This window comes from Vicugna pacos, chromosome 8 (genome assembly GCF_048564905.1).
Source record: "Vicugna pacos chromosome 8, VicPac4, whole genome shotgun sequence".
NCBI classification, from domain to species: Eukaryota; Metazoa; Chordata; class Mammalia; order Artiodactyla; family Camelidae; genus Vicugna; species Vicugna pacos.
The window spans coordinates 34,431,797-34,453,994 of NC_132994.1; the positions used below are offsets into that span (position 1 = coordinate 34,431,797).

The following is a 22,198-nucleotide window of genomic DNA, read 5'->3' on the forward strand; positions in this document are numbered from 1 at the left end:
TCTCAGTACCTCCATTAAAAATAAAAAATAAAAGGAAAGGAGATCTACTATATATAAAAATAGATAAAAAACAAATTTCTTCTGTAGAGCACAGGGAACTATATTCAATATCTTGTAATAACCTTTAATGAAAAAGAATATGAAAACAAATATATGTGTGTGTGTATATATATATACACATACATACATACATACGTTACTGGGACATTACACTATACACCAGAAATTGACACATTGTAATGACTATACTTCAAAAAAATTTTAAAAATAAAAAAAATTTTAAAAAGAGAAGGAGAAAGAAGGAAAAGAGGGCCAGAGTCTGGAGAACCTGGCAGGAGGCTTGGTGGAGAGGAAAGGAAAATAGAGGCTGGTCTGTAGAGCCTGGATTCTAGAACTGGACAGACCTGCACTTAAATCTCTACTTCATTTCTTAGGAACTGGGTCGGCAACATCTATGTAACCTCATAGGGCCTCAGTTTCCTCATCTGCAGAACAGGAAGAACAATCAAAAGATTGTCTCAAGAATTGAGTGAGAAAATGTCACCCCCAGTATGATGCCGGCACTTCATTCATGCCCTCCCCTTCCTTCCTTACCACACCTTTCCCTCCCTCTATGCCCACGCCTTCCTCCCAAGACAGTGAGACTAAAACCAGCCCAACTGCTCTTCTCCAGCTGAGCTATTTATAACCGTGGCCACTTGTGAGCGGCCTGGAAAGGAGGCCCGCTGCCCCGCAGCTGAGACGCTGGGTGTCACCACACCCTGGACTCTGGCACTGCAGCTGGAGGGCCGCGGTATAAATAGTTCACACCTGGACACCTCTTTTACACAGAGAGATCTGTGCCACCCAAGCTTTCTTCTCATGCCGCAGGAGTTTTCAGCCCCGGCCACGATGTTTGCTGTCTGCTGATGGAAAAATCTTCCTCAATTTATGGTTCATACCCCATCCTTCTGAAGTGCTGGTTATGTTCAAAACTCTGCCAGAAAAGGTGTGTATTTTTTACGTGTGCCAGCCTGGAAACTGGCTGTTTTTATGTCTCATGGTGAAACATATCAGTTTCAGAGAGTATCTCTTCTTTGTTTTGTTTGTTTATTTGTTTGTATGTTTGTTTTCAGGAACATCTAATAACTGAAATCTCACAGCTCCTCATAGTTTTGCCGGCTTTATCATCATTTCCCTTATGCCTCATTATTTCATGGTTCTACTTCTCCCTGGTAATTACTGAACACTAATTGGAGCTTCCGACATCCCTTATTAATCCTGAGTTTCCTCCCCAACCCTTTAAGAAAACCCCACCCTGATGTACTGAAGCTAAGGAGAGGCTGAGATCACATTTAATCACAGTAATTAGCTGGTTCTTTTTTTGCGGGGCTCCTCTAAGTACCTCATTTACTGAGAGAGGGTAATCATAAAAAAAGAGTAGATATAGAAATACATGAACCATTCAAGTATTAGCTAAATAAAGTGCAATGTTGAAAATGGCAATGTGGGAACATTCTGATTTTCCTTTGTAAGTGAAAACCTGTTTAGCAACTTAGGTTTCTCACCCTTTCTTTTTTTTTTCTTCCTTCCAGCTTTATTGAAGTGCAATTAGCAAATAAAATTGTATGTATTTAGAGTGTACAGCATGATGATTTGATATACATTGTGAAATGATTACCATAGTTAATTAATACATTCATCACCTCACATAGTTACCTTTTTTTTTTTTTTTGGTGGTGAGAATGCTCATCTAACTTCCGTAGCAAATTTCAAGTATACAATACAGTGTTATTAACTACAGTCACCAGGCGGGTAGGGTATAGCTCAGTGGGTAGAGCACATGCTTAGTTTAGCATGCACAAGGTCCTGGGTTCAATCCCCAGTACCTCCTCCAAAAATAAATAAATAAATAAACCTAATTACTTCCCTCCCCTCAAAAAACAAAAACAAAAACAAAAAAATAAACTATAGTCACCATGCTGTACATTAGAGCTTCAGGACTTATTTATCTTATAAAGTTTGTACCCTTTGGTCAACATTACCCCATTTCCCCCATCTTCTGGTAACCACCTTTCTATAAGTTTGCCTTTTTTTTTTTTCGATTCCACATTTGAGGAAGATCACACGGTTTGTCTGGCTTATTTCACTTAGCATAATGTCATCCAGGCTTACCCATGTTGTTGTCAATGGCAAGGTTTCCTTCTTTTTTATGTCTGAATAATATTCCTCTGTGTGTGTGTGAGAGAGAGAGAGAGAGAGGGACATTTATACATTTACCCATCTACTGGACACTTAGGTTGTTTCCATATCTTGCCTATTGTAATGCTGCAGTGAACATGGAAGTGCAGATAATTTCCTTGATATACTGATTTTATGTCCTTTGGGTATATACTCAGAAGTAGGATTGCTGGATCATATGCTAGGTATATATACAAAAGAATGAAACTGGATCCCTATCTTACACCACTCACAAAAATGATTTTGAAATAGATTAAAAACTTAATATAAGACTGGAAACTATGAACTCTTAGAGGAAACCAGGGAAAAAACTCTGACTCCTGTCTTGGCAATGATTTTTTGGATATCAACCAAAAGCACAAGCAACAAAAGCAAAAATAACCAAATGGGACAATATCAAATTAAAAAGCTTCTGTATAACAAAGAAAATAATCAACAAAAGGAGAAGGCAACCTACATAATGGGAGAAAATATTTGCAAACTACATATCTGATAAAGGGTAGCAATACCTCAGATATGTTAGGAACTCATATAACTCAGTAGCAAAGCCAAAACCAAACCAAACAAACTAAACACAAAGGAAAAATTAAAAAAAAACCCAATACTTTGATTTTAAAATGAGTAAAGGACCTGAATAGACATTTTTCCTAAGGAGATATACCAATGACCAACACATAAATGAAAAGGTACTCAATGTCACTAATCATCAAGGAAATGCAAATCAAAATGTTGATGAGCTACCACCTCACACCCCTTAGGATGACTGTTCTAAAAAAAGATGAGACAAGTGCTGGTGAGGTTGAGGAGAAAAGGGAACTCTCGTGCACTGTTGATGGGAATGTAAATTGTTGCAACCATTATGGAAAACAGTGTGCAGATTCCTCAAAAAATTAAAAATATGAAAAATTGTGCTCTACACGAATTTGACACAACATTGTAAAATGATTATAAATCAATAAAAAATGTTTAAAAAAATTAAAAATAGAACTACCCTTTATTTCATTGAAGAATTTTTAGGGTTTTTTCTTTAATGTAAAAATACTACCTTCTGCAGTTAATCATAGTGTTTCATTCTTCCTTTACTGAATATTGATATTTAAGATCCATTGTTTGATTTTTAGTCATGGGTTTAAACTATGTTGATAAATATTTATGTTTTGCTTACAGGTATTCCCTCAGGGCAATGTTGTCTGAATGTGAATCCTGCTAGGAATTTATTTGTGACCCGTGTAATTCATTGATGGTTGGTCATATAAAAATGTTTTGATATGTTTATGGCTACCAATGGCTTTAAACAAAGAGATACACATTGCTTTTAACCTTGCCCCCTCCACAGGAGTTATCCAAAGACAGATATAGCCTTGGTTCATGAAAATGCTTATTCTTTTTTCCAGACATTATCCTGTAATTATTATCCTTTATTATACTGTGAAAATGTTTATCTAAATATTCTTGTTTAAAGATATTATCCCTAATCAACGCTTATATATTTTATATGCCCCTTAGAAACTTCCTGAAATTTATTCTCTTGTATTGCTTTTACCCACAGGCAGCTTTTAGAGCCTTAAAGCTGACTCTACAGCTGATAGCCTCTCTCCATGACATTGTGGCCTACCTTTTCAGTTTTGCCAAACTTGGAAACTGTCCAGCATGTTTTGAATTTCCTCTAAGTCCTAACCCTCTGAGAGGTAACTGGGGAGGAACTGGGGAGATTGGTAAGTGATTAAAGGTGATTAAAATCACCTTCAATACTCAGTTCAATTTCTGTGAAGCTTTTTTTTTGGCTTTATTGAGTTATAATTGACAAATCAAATTATAAGATATTTAAAGTGAACATCGTGATGATTTGATATACATATACATTGTGAAAGGGCTTCTTGCATCTAGTTAATTACTATGAAGCTCTTATTACTTGGAAAGACAGGACTAAAATATTTCCTCACAAATGACAGAAGGTCAAAGGGAAAGTCCCATTATATGCTGTCTCCAAACGGATTGGTTCCACATTTACAGGTTAAACAGAAAAATATGTCTCGTCAGAAGCTGGGGGGCCTGGGTTTTTACCCTGGCTCTGTCACTTGTTTTACCAGAAGCTGGGCACTTTCCTCTCTGGGTCTCTCTTTATCTATCTATGAAACAAGGGTGGCAATGTCTGTCTCATAGAGATGTTCTGTGGATTAAACTCTGAATATTCTAGAAGGAGGTACAAGTCCCCATTGAACAGTAGTTTGCTTTCAGTCCCTTCCTCTCCTGGCCTTTGTGTACTAATGTGGCAAGGTCAGGGCTGTGCATTCACCACCAAGGAGCTTGAAGCTAGCCCTCGGTTGGCTAACAGTGCCCCAGTGGTCCTGTTAGTAAGAACATCTGAAGCTTTAGTTTCATCTGCCCAGTGCTAATCTATGAACTCAACTCAGCGCAAGTTCTCAGATCAATGCATGAGGTAAATTAAGGACACTGAAGTGCTTAGGAAGCTGGGATTATCAGAAGCAGGGAAACTGATCTTATTATTTTAATAATTTGACTCCCATCCAAATTATGTCGTTAGTCATGTAAGTATTAATCAACTAACAGCAATATATTATGACACAGTAAACGATTTTCAAGGATATGAAGAGCCAAAAAATGAGGTGATGTGCCTATTTAAACCTACCAGTCTTAAACCAAATGCGACAGAACTGAATCTATTCCTCTCTGGCCAGTGCATCAAGGAAATGTTTGTGGGAGACTCTGACTTGTTTGCCAGTAGATTTGCATTGTGGTAACGAACAGTGAACATTCAGATGGGAGATGCAGGGAAGGTATGAGTGGTGATCTGGGAAGAAGATTGATGCCTGTATCTGAGGAGAGGCAGCATAAAGAAAGGGTTGATGCTGCCTCAGCAGAAAGCACAGAATTGTTGCAGACCAATGAGCTTTCAGAACTACTAGCAAGTCTTCATCAGGAGATTACAGAAGTTCCAAAGCACTCTTAAATCCTTTCCTTTTTGCTATTTGGGCACTGTTGTAAAAGGGGTTTACTTAGGAAATAAACTAAGATGCTCTCAGGGGAGCTGATATTGGGAGGGTGTGGGGCTGGGCTTTAGGTAAAGGACAGGAGAAAGGAGGTGGGGCCAGGAAAGGGAGACAGGGAGACAAGTGTTATATGGAGATGAGATATAGAAGCCGAGATAGAGCAGAGCCAGGTTTCCAGAAGAAGTCGCTGCACAGGAAGTCCTATAGCCCCTGGGAGGGAAAAGCCCACACAGAAGGTGATCTGGGGGGACTTACCTTCCCTTGAATCGATGGAGGACAATAGGGATGGTCCTGGTAGGACAAGAACAGGATACTGGCAAAGGTAACAGGCAGAACTGCACGTGACCAGTCCAGAGAATAAGGAACCCACCAGTGGGACACTGAGAGATAGTGGCAAATGAGGCCCAATTGTTGCGGACCTAGAATTCAGGATGAAGGAAATTGGTTTCTTACTATTTATAGGCTTATGGACCGGAAACCACTGAAATACGTGGCCCAGGCTGTGCAAGGTGTGCAATTAGAGACACATACCTTGTCATGTTGCCAGTAAGAACGTCTGTGCTGCAGGGAGAATGTGCAAAGGTTTGCATACTCTGCTTTGCTGAAAATAGGTAAAGAGAAAACAGAACTAAAAAAATAATCCCCGTCCGAGATAATCATCTTTTGAAAAAGGCTAGGCTGCTCAGTCCCTGGCCTGCTTCCCAGAGGCGGCAAGGAGAATGAAGGTGAAAAGATGAGCTGGGTCTGTTCATGTACCCACCCAACTCCTTTTAGCCATTTCAGAGCTGTTGGGAATTAGATAAAATGATTTTTATATGCTTTAACATATTTTCTAAAGAGTCACTTCCAATTTTGGCTGTACTCCTCCTGCTTGACTGAGGAAGCAGCTCTTAGACACCGTGGAGGCTGTCAAACCCTCTCCTTTCCTGAAAGCCAGCAACAACCTGGGGGAAGCAGGGGATGTAATTAGAATGTGGGCATTTGCACTGTGATTTCCCTGTAAAGGATTAGGAGGGCAGTTCAAACCTGATACGACCCACTGAGCGTAGGGTTTCAGGACCAAAATGTACCAGCTTTGAGGATTCACACGGAGGCAGGGCCCCCTGTGATTCCTCTCTCTCTGTCTGATTTCCCAAACGGAAGCCTCATGGGGAAAGGCCCAAGAAAAGGCCAGTTTGTTTCCTGGTGTTGCCTGGTGCAGGGTCTGCCCCCAGCACCCCCACCACAGCCACATGGCAACCATCCTCACAGACAGGCTGCCTTCCCTGCCTGTGCCCACCACCTCCCCTTCCACTGGGCAGTGTGACCCCGCAAGGGCGGGAGGCCTGACCGAGGAGTATTATGAGTAAGTACAAAGCAAGGAAAGGGTAGGCCCCACCTTCATGTCTGCATTTTAACGATATGTACTTCAATTTTGCTGTGAAGTGATTGTTCAAATGTGCAAATACAGCATTATATAAACAATAATGGAACTAATGAAAAGAAAAATCACCTGTAATCCAACCATTCTAACAAGTGAAATATTTTTATCTATTTTTACTTCCTTCTAGCCCTTGCCCTAATACATTTCACAGGGCTTTAATCACAAGATATGTGCAAACTCTGTATTCTTTTTGCATTGTCATTGCATATAAACCTTTCCCCTGATTGCTGCCTTGTCGCCTGACAGAGTGTATTGTTCATAGACCAAGCACACTAGACCTTGAGCGAATAAGGCTCACTGACTACCCCTCCTCCTGTCCACCACAAAGTTCTTAAAGTCCTTGTTCAATTTGCTCTGTGACTCCTCTTCTGGTGAAAGTTTCTTTTCAGCCCAATATGACCATCAGATTTATAGGAGTCATAAAAATTCTGACAATTGGCCTCAATTCTTTTGTGGCTAGAAAAACACTCCAGAAACACTTTTCTGTTGTAAGACATCAAATGGATATGAAATCTGGACTGCTCATCTTTTCCTAAAGCCAAAAGAGTATATTGCAAGTACACGTTAACAACCATTCTCAGACCTGGTTCTGCCCTGATCAGACTCTCGTGGATGGTGTCCTTGCTCCTTCATTTCCCCTTCATTTTCCCTTCTTTCCACGCCAGAAATATGGGAAGAGATCCAGTACCCAGGCCAGATACGGTGCAAGGCTGCTCAAGTCGGGACAAGCTGTTGATATCGAGTACCTCTGGAAATGCCTCATGGGTCTGCTATCTTACTTCTGCCTTGGGCTACATACAGGCCCAGTGACCAACTTCCACAGTCCTTCTTGTCCCATAGCAGGGATGTCCTCTCAAGTAGAAAACTATCACCCTCCTTGCAGGGAGTTAATGAGCATGACCAATCAGCTGACAATCTAGGGGTCCTGGAAGTGAGGCCCACCTACCCGCCTCACCAGTGCTCCCTAAGGGCTCGTTTCCTTGCTGTAACTCTCCCATTTTGAACAACTCATTTCCTGAATCAATAATAGAGACGCTAGTACAACCATCTAGACTCAAGCAAGTATTGAGTGCTCCAAGAGCACTTACTTAAATTTCCATTCAAAACACATATAAATCTGTTTATATGCAGTGGGCTTTTGCAATAAGGGTCCAAGAAATAAGCCAATTGAGAATCTCTCACACCTACTCCTAAAATCTAGAATCTCCTAGAAGGATATGTGTATGTGTATGTATACATGTATGTATGTATGTATGTATGTATGTATGTATTTATACTTGCCTTAGATAGTCGAGTCTTTTTTAATTCATGAGCCATTGACAGGATGAGTCAGTGACAAGGCTGATTTCGATGGCATGGCTATGTGAAATGAGTGCTGGTTTATGATCTATAAAAATTTCAAACCCCCAATAGATCTCCTGAGGCCTATACTTTCCTGTTTCTTGTACTTTCTCTTTTTCAAGCTATGTGAAGTCTGTAGCCTTGTAAATTTTGAAACTTTCTTTCAACAGTATGTTCTTAGTCTGCTGAAAAGCAAAGCAAGTTATTACATTCCTGAGGAAGGAAGGAAGGAAAGACAAATCAGACTTCAGGTTCTAGAACATAAGGCTTTGCTGATCTTGCAAAACATAATTAGTATACTCTCAAAGAAAGGGAAGTCAATTTAGGTAAAAAGTTAGCTTTGGAGGTGAAATGATGGTTCATAGGGCAGCTAGGGTAGCCTGTATTTCACACCGTCTAACTAAAATGTTGTCTGTCTTCTAGCGTCTGAGCTTCAAGAGCTGCAGAATATGATTGACAGCCTCCAGAGCCCCCAAGACCCCACCCGGGTGTCCCAGGCCCTCCTCCTCCGAAGGGAGGTTATGTTTCTGCAGTTTGATGCTGCAGTGAGGTACCTCATCCGGTAAGGGCTGGAGTGCTAATCCTGTCCAGTAAATTCTGTGGGGCAGGTGTTTCTGAGTGATCATGGAGGGAGACCACACTTGTCACAATTAGGTAATGAACTTAAAATAGTCAGGGGCACAACCTGATCCAGGACACTGCGGCTGCCAAACATGTTCTGCGGCAAAGGCTGTCCCTCATGGTGGACTGTGTTCCTGTTGGACAATAATATTCTTGATTTTATTAAATGTGATTTCAATACAGTTAGCTTGCATAACAACAAGATGTTTTATGGGGAATCATATTTTTTATAGTTTTGAAGATGATTCTTCCTAAGAGTTTTTTGTTTTTTCAGCCCCTTAATTACCTTTCAAAAGAGCAAAATTTCACTGCACATCTGAAGCCAATGGAATTGACTACCTGAGTTAAATGTATAAATAAATTAATTTACCTCTGGCCTTGTAGGTATTAAACACTCTGCATACAAAAACAATGTTTGTTTGGTTAATTAATCATGGCTGATGAGAAAATTAGTTTGGAGTGAGAGTCACAATGTTTCTTGTATAAATAATAAGTTATGTATGGAAAGGGACAAGGTCAGGCCTGAGGGTCTCTGCTTATTCTGAAATTGTCAGAATTAATTAACTTCATTTGATTAATTCCCAGTGTGAGTATTTAGTCCATGAGGGGGACCTGGGGGCAGTGCTCTTATCTGTGGATTATAATGGCTTCCCACCGTTAGCACAGGCGTCCATAGCGAATGGAAATGTGGAACACGTACTGAGCTGTATTTTCTTCTTTCACATTGAGTTTTCTTTACTCTGAGCATTAGGGGACCCGATTTAGAATGTAAATTCGGCAGGACAAAAAAAAATCAGGCTCATTCATTTTCTTTTGATTGACAGCTTTCAAGGTATATCTTTGTCAAGCTGGTAGGAGATAAAAGCTCTAACTCATTGTCAGGATAGCCATTCATTAGCCCTCTGGGCTCTGAAATCCCAAGTCAGAATTTGCAAGGAATGTACATAGCGTGAAGAAATAGGACTATATCCCAGAAGTTCTTTTTGGATTCCAGCTGCAGAGGGTTCAGCTTGCCTCTGTTCTCCCAGGAGAACCACTCTGCTTCCCTCAGGAATTGCTTTGCGGGATTTTCTTTGCCCGGGCACAGTCTGCAGGAATGGAGGGTACTGGGTCCCATGTCTGGTTTCAGATTATTCAGTATATTTTTCAGAGGACCTCAGGGAACCACCCAGGATGGTATACCTCCAGGAGTTCTTCATTTATTGTATTTCCTCCAGACTTTTTTCTTCAGAGCTTTTCAGGGTGTGTATATGTTTGGAATCACACAGCTAGTATGTGGCGGATCAGAATTAGAACCCCGGTGCACTTGACTCCAAAGCCTGAGAACTAGGATGGATGCCAGACAGCAGCATATGGGTGGAAAGAGAGAGTCTAAAGAGAAGGCAGGAGGTCAGAGAAAAAGAAAAGCTGAAAAACAAATGTCACTCCTCTTGAAGATTTTACTTAGTGTTGAACTTGCAAACAAAGAGTCATCCTTAGATAACTAAGAGAGACAGGAAGCTTAGGGAAGTTCCCACACCCTTCCCAGAGCTCACCAGCTCTGAGCAAACATGACTGTTTACCCCAGGGAACTTTTTGCTTGTGTAAACTGAAGGGTTCTCCAGAGTTTGAAGAGAAGGAATTGAACTCTTACCTGGAATGAGATCAGCACATTTCCGTAGACTGGGGGAGGTGAGGAAGGGTGTAGGTCAGGGACCACAGGACAGTGGCCCCGTGGAGTCCCCTCATAGCTGGCCCCTGCTTCTCTGTGGCATAGATCAGCTCAGATTGCAGGACAGATGCATGCTGCTAAGCATAGAAGTTTCTCTCTTCTCTGGTTGACCTGTCCTCTGCCAAACGCAGGCAAGAACCTGATGGAAATCCGTCTGTCTCCCAATGGCAGCGTCCACCAACCTGCAGGAGTTATTTATTAACCAATGCAAGAAATGCCTGAGGATTGAGCTTATCTTTAATTTCAGGTGAATTAACTATTTGCATTGAAGGTAAATGCTTGAGTACTTCTAATCAATCTCATCTGTTTAAGTTAGAGACTAGCGAGCTACTGCCACAGGCCCCTGCCTGACTTTGTAAGAGTGGCTATTATGTGTTTAAATGATTGGGGGGAAAATTCAAGAGTAGTATTTTGTGACATAAGAAAATTATGTGGAACTCAAATTTCAGTGTCCAGAAATGAAAGTTTTGGGAACACAGCCAGGCCCACTCATTTATGGATAATCTCTGACTACTTTTATACTACAACCACAGAGTTGAATAGTTGCAACAGAGATCATATGATCCACAGAGCTGAAAATATTTACTCTCTGACCCTTTAAGAAAGAGTTTGCCACTTCCTGATTTAAAGGATTGAATTCCTTTGAAATTCAAGAATGGAGGGAGGCAAAAAAAAAAAATCTTCAGAGGAACTCTCTAGAACAGGCTAAAAACCTATGGCATGAAAATGTCACTAATCTGAATGTGTTATTGACATTCAGAGTGACTAGTGTATAAAGGAGAAGATTGTGGAATAAACCAGAGGTGCAGTAATTTCCTGCAGTAAGCCTGATTTAGGGGTATGTCAAGGGGTCTCTCAAGAAGCAACACTAATTTCTTAGTCCTTGAATTTGTGTGGATTTTCTCTTCATTTCTCAATTTAGTTTTATGCTCATCAATTTAAGTGTCTCTGAACACACAAATATTACAGTGTGCTTTAGGGTTCTCTGGAGATTTCTAGGAGATACAGGGAAGGCCTCATGTGCGCTGAGCCTAGCTCAGGACCACGGTCCTGGTCTCCAGTGTCTAAGTGAAGAGCCACAACTTTTGCCTGGCCTCCCCAGGCCACTTTGCAGGTGTGTTTTGGTCTTTATATCCTTGCATCCAGGAAAAACCCTAGCATTTGCCCCATGAATTCCCGGCTCCTGATGGCTAGAGCCAGCTTGCCTGGGATCACTCTGTGGGTAGCTGTCTCACACATGAGGTGATTGGTGATCTAGGAAACCCTGGACTGCTTGTTGACAGTCAGGCAGCTGGAATGCAGCAGAACAGTTTGGAGACTGGCGCATCTCTTCTGGCATTTTAGTGGGCTACTGGGGAGACCTGACTTTATTAGGGGCCGATGGTTGGCAGATTCACCACGTCATAAGCAACAAGCCAATCTTTCATTCCTATAGGTTTCCCTGTATCTTGAGTGCTGCTGACAAGTTGCACTGATTAGACCTTCCCCTGCAGAAGGTACAGGCCAGGGCTTACCAACTGAGGGTCTGAGTGAGTTGTCACAGTAATCTGTTTTCAGTATTTCTAAAGGCATGATGAAAAATACATTTGCCCAAAGTTTTGCTGGTAAGGAAAATATCACATTTCTTTCTTTTTAAAACTGAAATCATAAGAACTGAGTGAGATAAGGAGGAGAGGGAAGTTTCTTTGGTTGAGTTCCCACCACATGCCAACTCTGTGGGATAGCAATGATGTCATCATTTCTACAGATGAGATGGTGAGTCAGAGAAGTTGTGAAACTTACCCAGGGTCACACAGCTTGTTGTAGCAGAACTTACATTCATACAGTTTTTCTAACTGCAGAGCCCTGTTCTTCCCTTTATATCATGTTTCTTCATTTCTTCCTATAGCTCAGAGCTTAGGCTGGATGAGTATGTGGTTTTGAGTTAAAAATAGGAAAATGCTTAATTTGATAGAAAAATGTTTCAGCATATGGGGTCCATGGAGAGGAAGGAAACAAAAGAGGATATAGGACTTAAAATGTTGGGTATCATCTTGAAACCCCTTTCCTTGCATAGCATTACACTGTACAGCTCCCTAATACACAGTTCTGTTCAGAAGGGAGATGAGTGTTGTGGGATACAACAGGGGGGCCCGTTGGTGACATGGTGATGTGCAGGTTGGTAAAAGAATTTACCAGAGATAAAGTATGGGAATAGAAAAGGAGTTTATTAGGGTATGCTGCCATAGACAACAGTGGGCCACACAGGCGAGAAGTGTCTGTGTGAGCACCAAGGGCTGGTTGTTGGGGTCTTTTATAAGGTCGGGTCACAAGGTGCCTGATCGGCTTGTGCACAAGTCTCTGATTGGTTGTAGGTGAGGTAAGAGGTTTAGGGTCTGTGAAGGACGGTGGGGTTTATGACTCTCGTAAGGGCTGAAACAAGCCAGCCTGAGCTATTGTGAGATTAGGCATCAGCTAGAGCTATTAGTTCGTTAGGGCAAACATGCCCAGTAAAGAATGTACTTTATCTATTGAGGGATCACAGGCAGATCTGAGAGCCCAGGAAGGGGGGTCCTTGTACTTAGAAGAATATCAGTTGGCCCAGCAATGGGTCCTACAAGGACAGTGACTAGACTGAAAAATCAGGAAAGTGAGGAAAAGGATAACCAAGGATTTGATCAATGGTGGTCCCTAGACTCTAACTCTGGTTCTCTAGAGAATGTATCATATTCTATGATTCTGTAGCTTAGGAGAGCAGTCATATTAATGTCTGATGGATTGATATTTTTGAGTAGTCTCCAAGCATCTATAAATGAACAGATCTAGTATGTGTTAGGGGCTCTAAAACTCTGCCAAGAATTGTGGTGGGCTTTGGCACTTAGTAGTTAAAAGTTCTGCACAAACTTACCAAGATAAGAGAGTATGTCAGTGTTCTGTGTTCTTTTCTGTGATGCTCAGTGCAGTGCAGCCACAAGAAGAGACAGAGGAGAAACTCAGGAAAATTAAGTTTTATACTCTCATTTATACTCTCAGTTCCTAGAAACAGGCATCGAGCCATGTCACACATGGCCACGTGGATCAGGAGCAAGGAAGGATGTTGAGACCATGGCCTGGAAAGGCAAGGCAGGGCAGGGGAACAGTTTAGGATCAGCTAGTTTGGATAATTCCAGCACGCTTTGGGCTGTAGGGGTGGTCTCTAGTTGCTCGTACACTAGCCCTGGGATGATTAAAGCAGAGGAATATTGCCTCCTGGATTGCAAGGGTCTGAGGAGGAATGGCCCAGATTGGCTAGTTTATGTATCAAAGGCATATTCTTTGTTGGGTCCTCAACTGTCTCTCAGAATTGGTCAGCGAAGGAGAGGCAGTCTCTTCCCAGCCAGCAGAGTTCTGAGTTTTTTTAGATGTCAAAACATCATAATAACCAAAAAGTAAGTTTTAAAATATAAGCAGTGCAGTCAAGGATTGAACAGTAAGATGTAAACAAAGCTGGACCCAGAGGATGAGGGAGAGAGAAATAATTCCACAGATTGGTGGCCGAGAAGCGCAGGAATGACATGGAAGGAGCGGCCATGGAGAGGCTTGAGGGGTACTGGGGTTCTGTGCTCTTAATTTTAGGCTGGAAATAAATGTCTCCATTAGAATACTCTGCTTTTTGGTACTGTCAACTGAAGAAGAAACTCACAACCAGAAATTGTGAGTTATGTCTTTTTCAGGACCTTACTGAGGACTATAGCCCAGGGAATAGCCTCTCAGCTAACTTTGAGGGACTGCTCCAAAACAAACAAACAAAGAAAAAAAACCATGTAGTTGGACATTGAAGGATTACTACTAATCACAAAGAAACATCTCAAGTTAATGATTTTAGTGCTTGTCTATGTATGGGAAGATGCAACAGTCTGGGCTCATTGAAATCATTCCTTGGATATGCATCTTCACCTTCCAAGGGCCAGTATCCTGCTTTTTTCCATCCTGAATTCTCCTCAGGGCACACCGTCTCCTCATGGCTGCGGGGGCTGAGGGTTTAATAGCAGGCAACGTTCATTGTTTACTGAAATGGCAGGCCACATTTTTTGTCTGAAGTATCACTGTTTTAAGAAGATATAATACAACCTATAAGGGAGATGTGTATGTAGAAAGTACCTTGGGAGGAAGATCAGAAGAAGAAGGTCAGGAGCAGCTGGGTAATGAGGTCTGTCTCACTGGGCCCTATTGGGCTGGAAGGTCAGAACCATGTAGGTCCCATCTTTGCATCTCGGATGTATCTTCCTGTCCTCGATACATCACTGTCATATGGCTGTTGAGTGAATCATGGGTTCCTTGGCAGGGCCCATTGAGAATCAAGATAAAACATGAGAAACGGGAGAAAATGTTTATCTATCCATTGAGCAACTCCAAACTCCATCCTTGAGCTAGCAGGAGAAATCAATGATTTTGTCCAGTGTCTCAGAATGTAACAGTATGCAACTATCTTTTGTTAATTCTCATTAATATGTGAAAAGGGTGGTATGATTTTTGCACTAATGCAATGGTTTGATGTATAAATTTAGAATTCCCTTTATCTGTCTTTGAAGTTAAGTTCATAAGCCCCTACTTCTGCCGATGGCAAAAAGATTAAACTTTCTGATTCCATATCATTCAGCCACATTTAGAGTTTAAAAGTGGTCAGTTTGAGATCTAAAATCAGTTAATTCAAGATTATCCCCTCTTCCCTTTGTTTTAATTACCTCCTTTTCACCCTGTTGGTCAGGAAAGGATTCTGCACCAAGATTACGGGGATGGCCAAGCACATGACCCTGAACACTGGACAGATGAGAACAGCAGCATTTTCTTAGTCACATGTACTCATAGCCGAAGGGAACAGAACATTGCATGCCATGCAGGGCCGCAGAGTGTTTGCACTTGTGCAACTAGGGGCTCGGGAGGCAGGCTTTGTAGTATCAAGAGGGTGTGCTGCCTGCTGGTCCCCACAGGAGGATATGATTTGTTTGTTTGAATAATTTTTTGTTCAGCAGCGAACTGAAACCAATCCTTAGGGATAAGCGGGCATTGACTGCACTTGGTCCCTTTGATAAGGGAGCTTGTTTGACAAGAGGACCTTACGCCTATAAATTGAGAAGGGGAGAAAATGTAATATTGGACCTTAACTTTAAGCCTTACACCACACCCTCTCCTCCTTCATCCCTCTCAGAAGTGCCTGGGGGTGCTTATAAATCATCCCAGCCATTGAAGAGGAGCGGCCACCCCATCCATCTCTGTCCAACCCCGTATCGCCTCTGGTCAGAATGCTGCTCAGCACCCCACCTGGATACCCCTTCATGGGGTCTTAGGCACTCCCCAGATCCTTCCCCAACACTGTCATTGTCTGCTGGTCTCTGTGAGGCTGCCTCATTTCCCTCAGTGCTGATGTCTCCCTCAGTCATTGCTAATTTCCTTCTTTTTGATGTGTGCTTTATGCATGACTTGGGCGAAGCCCATGAAGGATTTAGGCAAAAGATGCCTTCTGCTCTGGGGACCTTAGGCCACCCCCTCCAATTTATCCTGTAGCAGCATCTTTTCTTAGGCATCTACAAGATATAAGTTCTAGAAACAGTCTTTCCTTGCTTGCTAAACTCATTTCCTTTGGGGCAACAAAAGGATTGTGATTTATCAAGCATACTTCCTTCTCTGTGACTTATGGTACAAGTTTCATGCTCTAGTCTTCAGAATTTTTAGTTCCTGATATGCAAAGCCAAGTTTTATTCAAAACAAAACAAGAAGGTTTCAATCTCTCAAACCCCAGGCTCTTATTATGCAACTTAAAATTTGGTTTTACATATCAACAATTGCTGTCTCAGCTATTGGTCTTGAAATAACTCAACAATCAACATCTTTGTTCTAGAGCTACAGCTGAACTGTCCAATACAGTAGCCATGTGTGGCTATTTCATTTAAAAGTTTAAAGTAATATTGATGTAGATGAAATAAAACTTAAAAGTCAGTTCCTCAGTCACAGTAGCCACGTCTCAAGTGCTCCAAAGCCACAAGTGGCTGGTGGCGACCATGTTGGACAGTGAACTATAGAACATTTCCACACCACAGAAAGTCCTATTAGACATTGCTGACCTGGAGGGTGGCTGCCTTTCCCGTGAGGACAGTGAACTGTGAGAATGGAGGACAGTGTGTAGAGAAGGGGGAGTGAGGGATGGCTGAGGAAGAAACTCATTGGTATCTCAAAATGTTACCTTGCTACAGTAACCTTGAAGACAGTTTTGAGCTTTAGAAACTTAAGTATATACTTTTTAAAATTTTTTTGTTTCATTTGGGGGGGGGCAGGTAATTAGGTTTATCTATCTACTTATTTACTTAATAGAGGTACTGGGGATTGAACCCAGGACCTTGTGCATGCTAAGCACACACTCTACCGCTGAGCTATACCCTCCCCCACCCCCAAATGACTGCTTTTAATGAGATTCCCTCCGTCTTTTGGTAGAAGAACATTTCTGGCAGCTGGGAATGCTCCTGCCTACCAGTCTGTCACAGACGGCATGTACCATGGGTTGCCACCACTCAGCAACTCTCCAGTGAAGAGCATTTTTGCTTCACAGCTCAGCCTGCCCCCACCACTGGATCCACAGAGCCTCCAGGTGCTTTGAGAGCTATTTGTATCTGTGTGTGTCGTAGGTAGGGGATCTTGTCACTCTGTTTCTGTTTGGCTTAAATTTTGCAGGGACTCTCTGTGCCTAATGCCCTGCAGCCTTGGTTGGCTCCCCTTCCCTCACACGGTAGGGTGGCCTGGGCCCCATGGGCCGCTGTTAATCCCAGTCAGAGGCTCTGCCTGCAAACTACTCCACAGGCTAATTGGGACCACAGCTTATCTGCTCACAGCTGGTAGCAAAACCAACACCTGATCTCCTCCATGTAACAGATAATAATGATAGCAATGATGATGCATAACTTAGGCCAGCAGCTGAGTTTTGAACAGCCCTGGTTACAACATGTGTTATCAAAGGTAATCCTGGCCAACTGTCATTGCTCCCAGACACCAGCTCTATTACCCATCTTCTACAACTAAAGAGTTTAGGGTTGAGGAAGGCCAGAGATCAGACTGCTGGGCAGCCACAGTGGCGCTGGGTCACAAACTGTTGTAGTAATCTATGGCCTGGTAGCAAATTACCCCCAAACTTAGCAGATGAAAACAATAAACATTCACTATCTCAGATAGTTTCTGAGGTTCAGGGGTATGGGAACAGCTTAGCTAGGTAGTTCTGGCACAGGGTTTCTCCCCAGACTGAGATCAAGAAGTTCCATCTCTTACTGGGAAGAGAATCAAAGACTTTATGAACGTATCTTTAAAACTATCTCCCAAGCCCAAGTCTTTTGATTCCAAAACCTCCAACTTAATGTTTTTATGTTTCAAAGCTAAGCCAAGTAATGCAGACATCAACTCCATAGAAGTCCCACACTTCTACCTTCCCTAGCTACAAGCCAATGACTCTTGACCCAACCCTACCCTTATTTAAACCCAGAAGACAGAGTTGGACCATGGCCATTGGGCCTGCTCCTGCTGCCTTTGTGTGCCTGGGGTCAGGTGGACACCGGTGTCCTGGCTCCCTGCTACCTGTATCTACTTCAACTCTAGGAATTGTCTGAAGCCAGTAGCAGGTCTGGAAGTGTAGAATGGGGTCAGATGGACAAGCCCACTATCTCCAAGGCTGCATGTGGCGCCACAGGGAATAGGCGATGCCTTGACTGTCGAACAGTGACGTGCAGAAGATAGAGGCCCATGTGTAACATTATGGCATTGGTTTTGAGTTGTTACATAGAATTGTAGCACAATGGCGATAAAGGGCAAATTTTTAAGGTTCTTAATGTTGAGAAAACTTGAGTACATTCACTTCTGTTGATTATAAATATGTTCCATTGGTTTTAAACTATTCTGGGACTTCCAAACACTGGTACTGACTAGTACTTCAGTTTAAGTATCCTTCTGTGTTTAGCCACTTCTGAAAAGTCAATTAAAAAAAATAAGATTACTTCTCTCTCCTCTGCATCATTAGGGACCATCCTTCAATAACTACTTCTACATAGTAAATAAATCATCACACAGTGTTTTGGTGTGCAGACACAGACGTCTCGTTCACATGTAGATGTCTATTATTTATGGATACAATACAGCATTATTATATTTATTATTCGTTTCTTCTTTAGGCATTTGTGCTGTTCCCTTGGAGAGCATTTCTGGAAGATGGAGGACCATTTCCAGTTATGAGTAGCAGCCCAGATACCCTAGAATATAATATGCAGGTAGGATAGATCTTTCCACTTGTCACAGAGGGAACTAAATGCAGACTGCAAAAGGTATCTTTGGGTCCATAGGTCAGATCCTTCCTACGCTGGCCAGTGATAAATAATCTACAAGATAAGCAAGGTGTTTGGTTATGAAGCTATAAACCCAGTGCCACAAGGTGAGTCATGTTTTCTTGTGGCAGAAGAAAATCATGGTTTCAGCTGGCATCAGCTGCGTAGCAGCTGAAACTCCCCAGGCCAGTAATGATCTGAGGGAGCAGTTATCCACTTCCAGCCACCCTTTGAGCCACTTAGAGAAACTCCCAGGCTGACAGCTCAGAAGCGTATGACTCCTGACCCACCTACAGTGGTAGGAAGAAAACTCTTTAAGTAGGACTCAACAGGAGAATTTCTTTCAAGTATATGTTTTCCTTCTGATTATTTAAGCAAATATTATTGTGTTTTTATTTAAAAAAACAAAAAAGTATTAATAACAACATGAAAGTCAATCATAAATTTGCTTCAAGATAATATGGAGGTTGGGAGTGCTGGGACGGGGCAGGACTGGCCATGGCTTGGTGGTTCTTGGGACTGGGTGATGGGAACCATTCTGTTTGCTTGTGTGTATGCTCAAAAGTCTCCATAAGTACAATTTTTTAAGTGAAATGGTAAGAATGGTTTTAAAAAATCAATCATAATCCCCCACTAGGAGACGGTCACAGTTCGTTTTGGTTTTTTTTTTCCTAGTATTTTCCCTGTGCTTACATGTGTTTAGATCTGTACTTTTAAAGGAAAATTGACATCACACTATACATTTACCATGTACAGACACAACTGTCAGTTTTGGGAAACTTGGACTTCCCTACAGAGCCAAAAGTCTGAGATGATCAAGGAGGACTTTGAGCTAGAAACGTTGCTCTTATTTTTATGGATTTTTTTTTAATAGTTGAGAGGGCGGGGCTTGTAAACACATCTACCCCTAGTTTTCCTCCCATAAAACCATGTGTAAGGGGTACCTAGAAGACTTCAGAATGGATGTTTTGGTTTCGTTTTGTTCTTTTTTGTTTTTAGCTATGCCTCTGTAGGCTGAGTGACCGCGACCTCAAGGTGGCTCACGGAGAGCTGGTGGGCGTGCAACTGCTAATGGAAGATGTACTTCTGAGCAACTATCATGTGATCATGGAGGGTTCCCCAGGACAGCAAGTCACACTGGACAAAAATATACAGGTATCCTTGGTGAACAGTCTTCATAATTGGCTAATGCTATATTGCACTGAGCACTTTTCTATTTGAGAGGTGGGCTAGAAAGCCACATCTGTCCCATAGCCTCTCCCAGGGTCCCAGGACTGTGCCAGTGCCACACAGGAGCAGCAGTGAAGCAGGGGTAACCAGTGAGAGCCCCTTCAAAGTACTTTCCTTCACAGTATTCAGTGTAATTAGTGGTATATCCATTTCTTCTAATTTTAAAAGTAGAACAAACTTGTGAGGGGGTCCACTGAAACCAAATGGAACAAATACTCCAACTGGCTGCACTTCCTTGTGAGTCACACATTTAGGACTGGAGTTGGAAGGACCAGAGGGGTTGATAGAGGCCCTAAGTGAACATCTCCCACCTGGGTCCAGTCTTCATCACTGAACTAACCTATGGACTCCAGGCAAGCCTCCCTTCTCTGGACTTGTCCCTCTGAAGCTGTAAGGTACCAAGAGCCGGTAATCCACCTAGTATCATAACTTGAAATAATTTCTGCACATATGTGGAAACAGACAGAGACTTGTCTGGATGCAGGGTGAGCTAGCTGGTGCCCAATTTAAAGAGCCCCCTTTTCAGAGCTTAACTTTCTGCACCAGCCATCTCCATTCCCTTACTTTCTATCCACTCCTTGGAAACTGCAGTCTGACTTCTTCCCAGCTCACCACTAAGACTACTCTCATCAAGGCTCCATGGTCCTTGTCACTAAATCCCTTGGATTCTTTTTAGTCGCCTTCCAACCTGACTCCTTGGCAGCATCTGACACAGGGTGTCCTTCTTAAAGCCTCTCGGCCCTTGGCTTCCAAAACACAACTCTCTCCAATTCCTGCTGATATTGCTGGCCACGCCTTCTCAGACCTCTCTGCCGACGCCCCTCCCTCTGCCAGTCCTGAGGGCGTGGTTTTCCTGGCTCTGTCCCGCCCCTCCTACTAAAAGGGCTGCATTCTGACTCCGTGACTCTAGCCGCTTTTGTTTTTGTGCGCCCATTACTCCCTAAAAAGACATTGAAAGGTAGAGTTTACAGCTGTGCTAATACAAAAAAAAAATATTAATATGGTACATTAAAGCATTTTATTTAATGTGAATGTCTTTTCTCTGATTTTAAAAGAAATTAAAACATTTTGTGGGCCCTAAACACTGTGCCTTCTGTGTGTAATCAGTAAGTTGGCCCTGAACACCATTAACACCATTGTCTATGACTGAGATCTGTTCAGAGTGTTTTATTAATTATTAATTTCTTCAGTTCTCACAATAATTTCATGAGGTTGATGCTTTCATTATTCTCATTTTACAGGTGAGAGTACTGAGACACAGGCTAAGTGATGTGCCTGAAGTCACTTGCCGAGAGAGAGAAAGGAAACCCAGACTCCAGCCTCACATTCTGGCCCTGGAGCTCCCTCAGAGTCTTACCTGCTGTGTTGTTCCACTCCTCACCCTCTCCCGAGGCAAACCCATCTACTTTTGTAACTGTGATGGCTTTACATATGATGACTCCGAACTCTACATGTCCAGCCCAAGCCTCAATCCTATCAGATTCATATGTTCAACTGCCTTGTTCCATCTCAGAGACAATGTGTCCCAAACTGAGCTCATTTTATTGCCCCCAGACATGCTCCCCCTTCCTTATTCCCTGTCAGTTGACCATCACCTGCACAGCCACCCAAGCCAAAACATCTGGACACCCAACTTTGACTTCTCTCTATACTACCCCACCATCAGACACCAAGTTTTACTATCCTATTATTTTAATGTCTTTCACATTTTCTCCATCCTCCCTCTCCACCCCCCTCCAATAGTCCAAATCGCCATCGTCTTCTCATGCTGGGCTGTGATCATAACCTCTACGTGGACTCCCTGTGTTCACTTTTCCCTCCTTCACATCTGTTCACCAGGGTGATATTTTTAAATGTGAACCTGATTATGTCACTTCCCTCCTATAACTCTTCAGTGACTTCCAAATGCCCTGAGAATAGAGTCCAAGTGCCTCAAACAGATCTTCATGACCTGAGTCCTGCTAGTCTCTCTACCGCCAACTTCTTTCATTTTGTCAAATGCACCGTGCTCTCTCCTCAGTACCTTCATGCATACTGGCCCCTCTGGTGGAACACTTCCCTCTCCTCCCACTCTCTGCTTTACCATCTGATTAACTCCTACTTGTCCTTCAGGTTTCAACTTCCAAGCCACTCTTTAAGAAGCTTTGTCTGACTTCCCACCTTTGAGCCATGCCCCTCTGTGCCAGCGAGGGCACACCCGCTCGAAGTAAGAGTTGTTGTACTAGTCTCAACTTAAATTAGAGAGTGGTATTTGTCTTTCAAAACAAGTCTAGAAGGAAGCAATTCTGGTTGGTGCAGGCACCCAGCTCTGCCATCCTTGGTGTGT

General features: G+C 42.5%; 1 protein-coding gene across 2 annotated transcripts in view; it reads left to right on the forward strand.

Annotated features, from left to right (window-relative positions):
- Window positions 1-22,198, forward strand: part of LOC102529311 (coiled-coil domain-containing protein 162) — a 151,914-nt gene that overhangs the window by 92,420 nt on the left and 37,296 nt on the right. For both annotated transcript variants that reach the window (XM_072965712.1, XM_072965713.1), the window contains 6 exons: window positions 871-988; window positions 3,770-3,935; window positions 8,419-8,557; window positions 16,775-16,928; window positions 18,493-18,588; window positions 19,642-19,797. In XM_072965712.1, coding sequence (XP_072821813.1) covers window positions 871-988; window positions 3,770-3,935; window positions 8,419-8,557; window positions 16,775-16,928; window positions 18,493-18,588; window positions 19,642-19,797 — 829 coding nt within the window. The remainder of the gene's footprint in view (window positions 1-870; window positions 989-3,769; window positions 3,936-8,418; window positions 8,558-16,774; window positions 16,929-18,492; window positions 18,589-19,641; window positions 19,798-22,198) is intronic.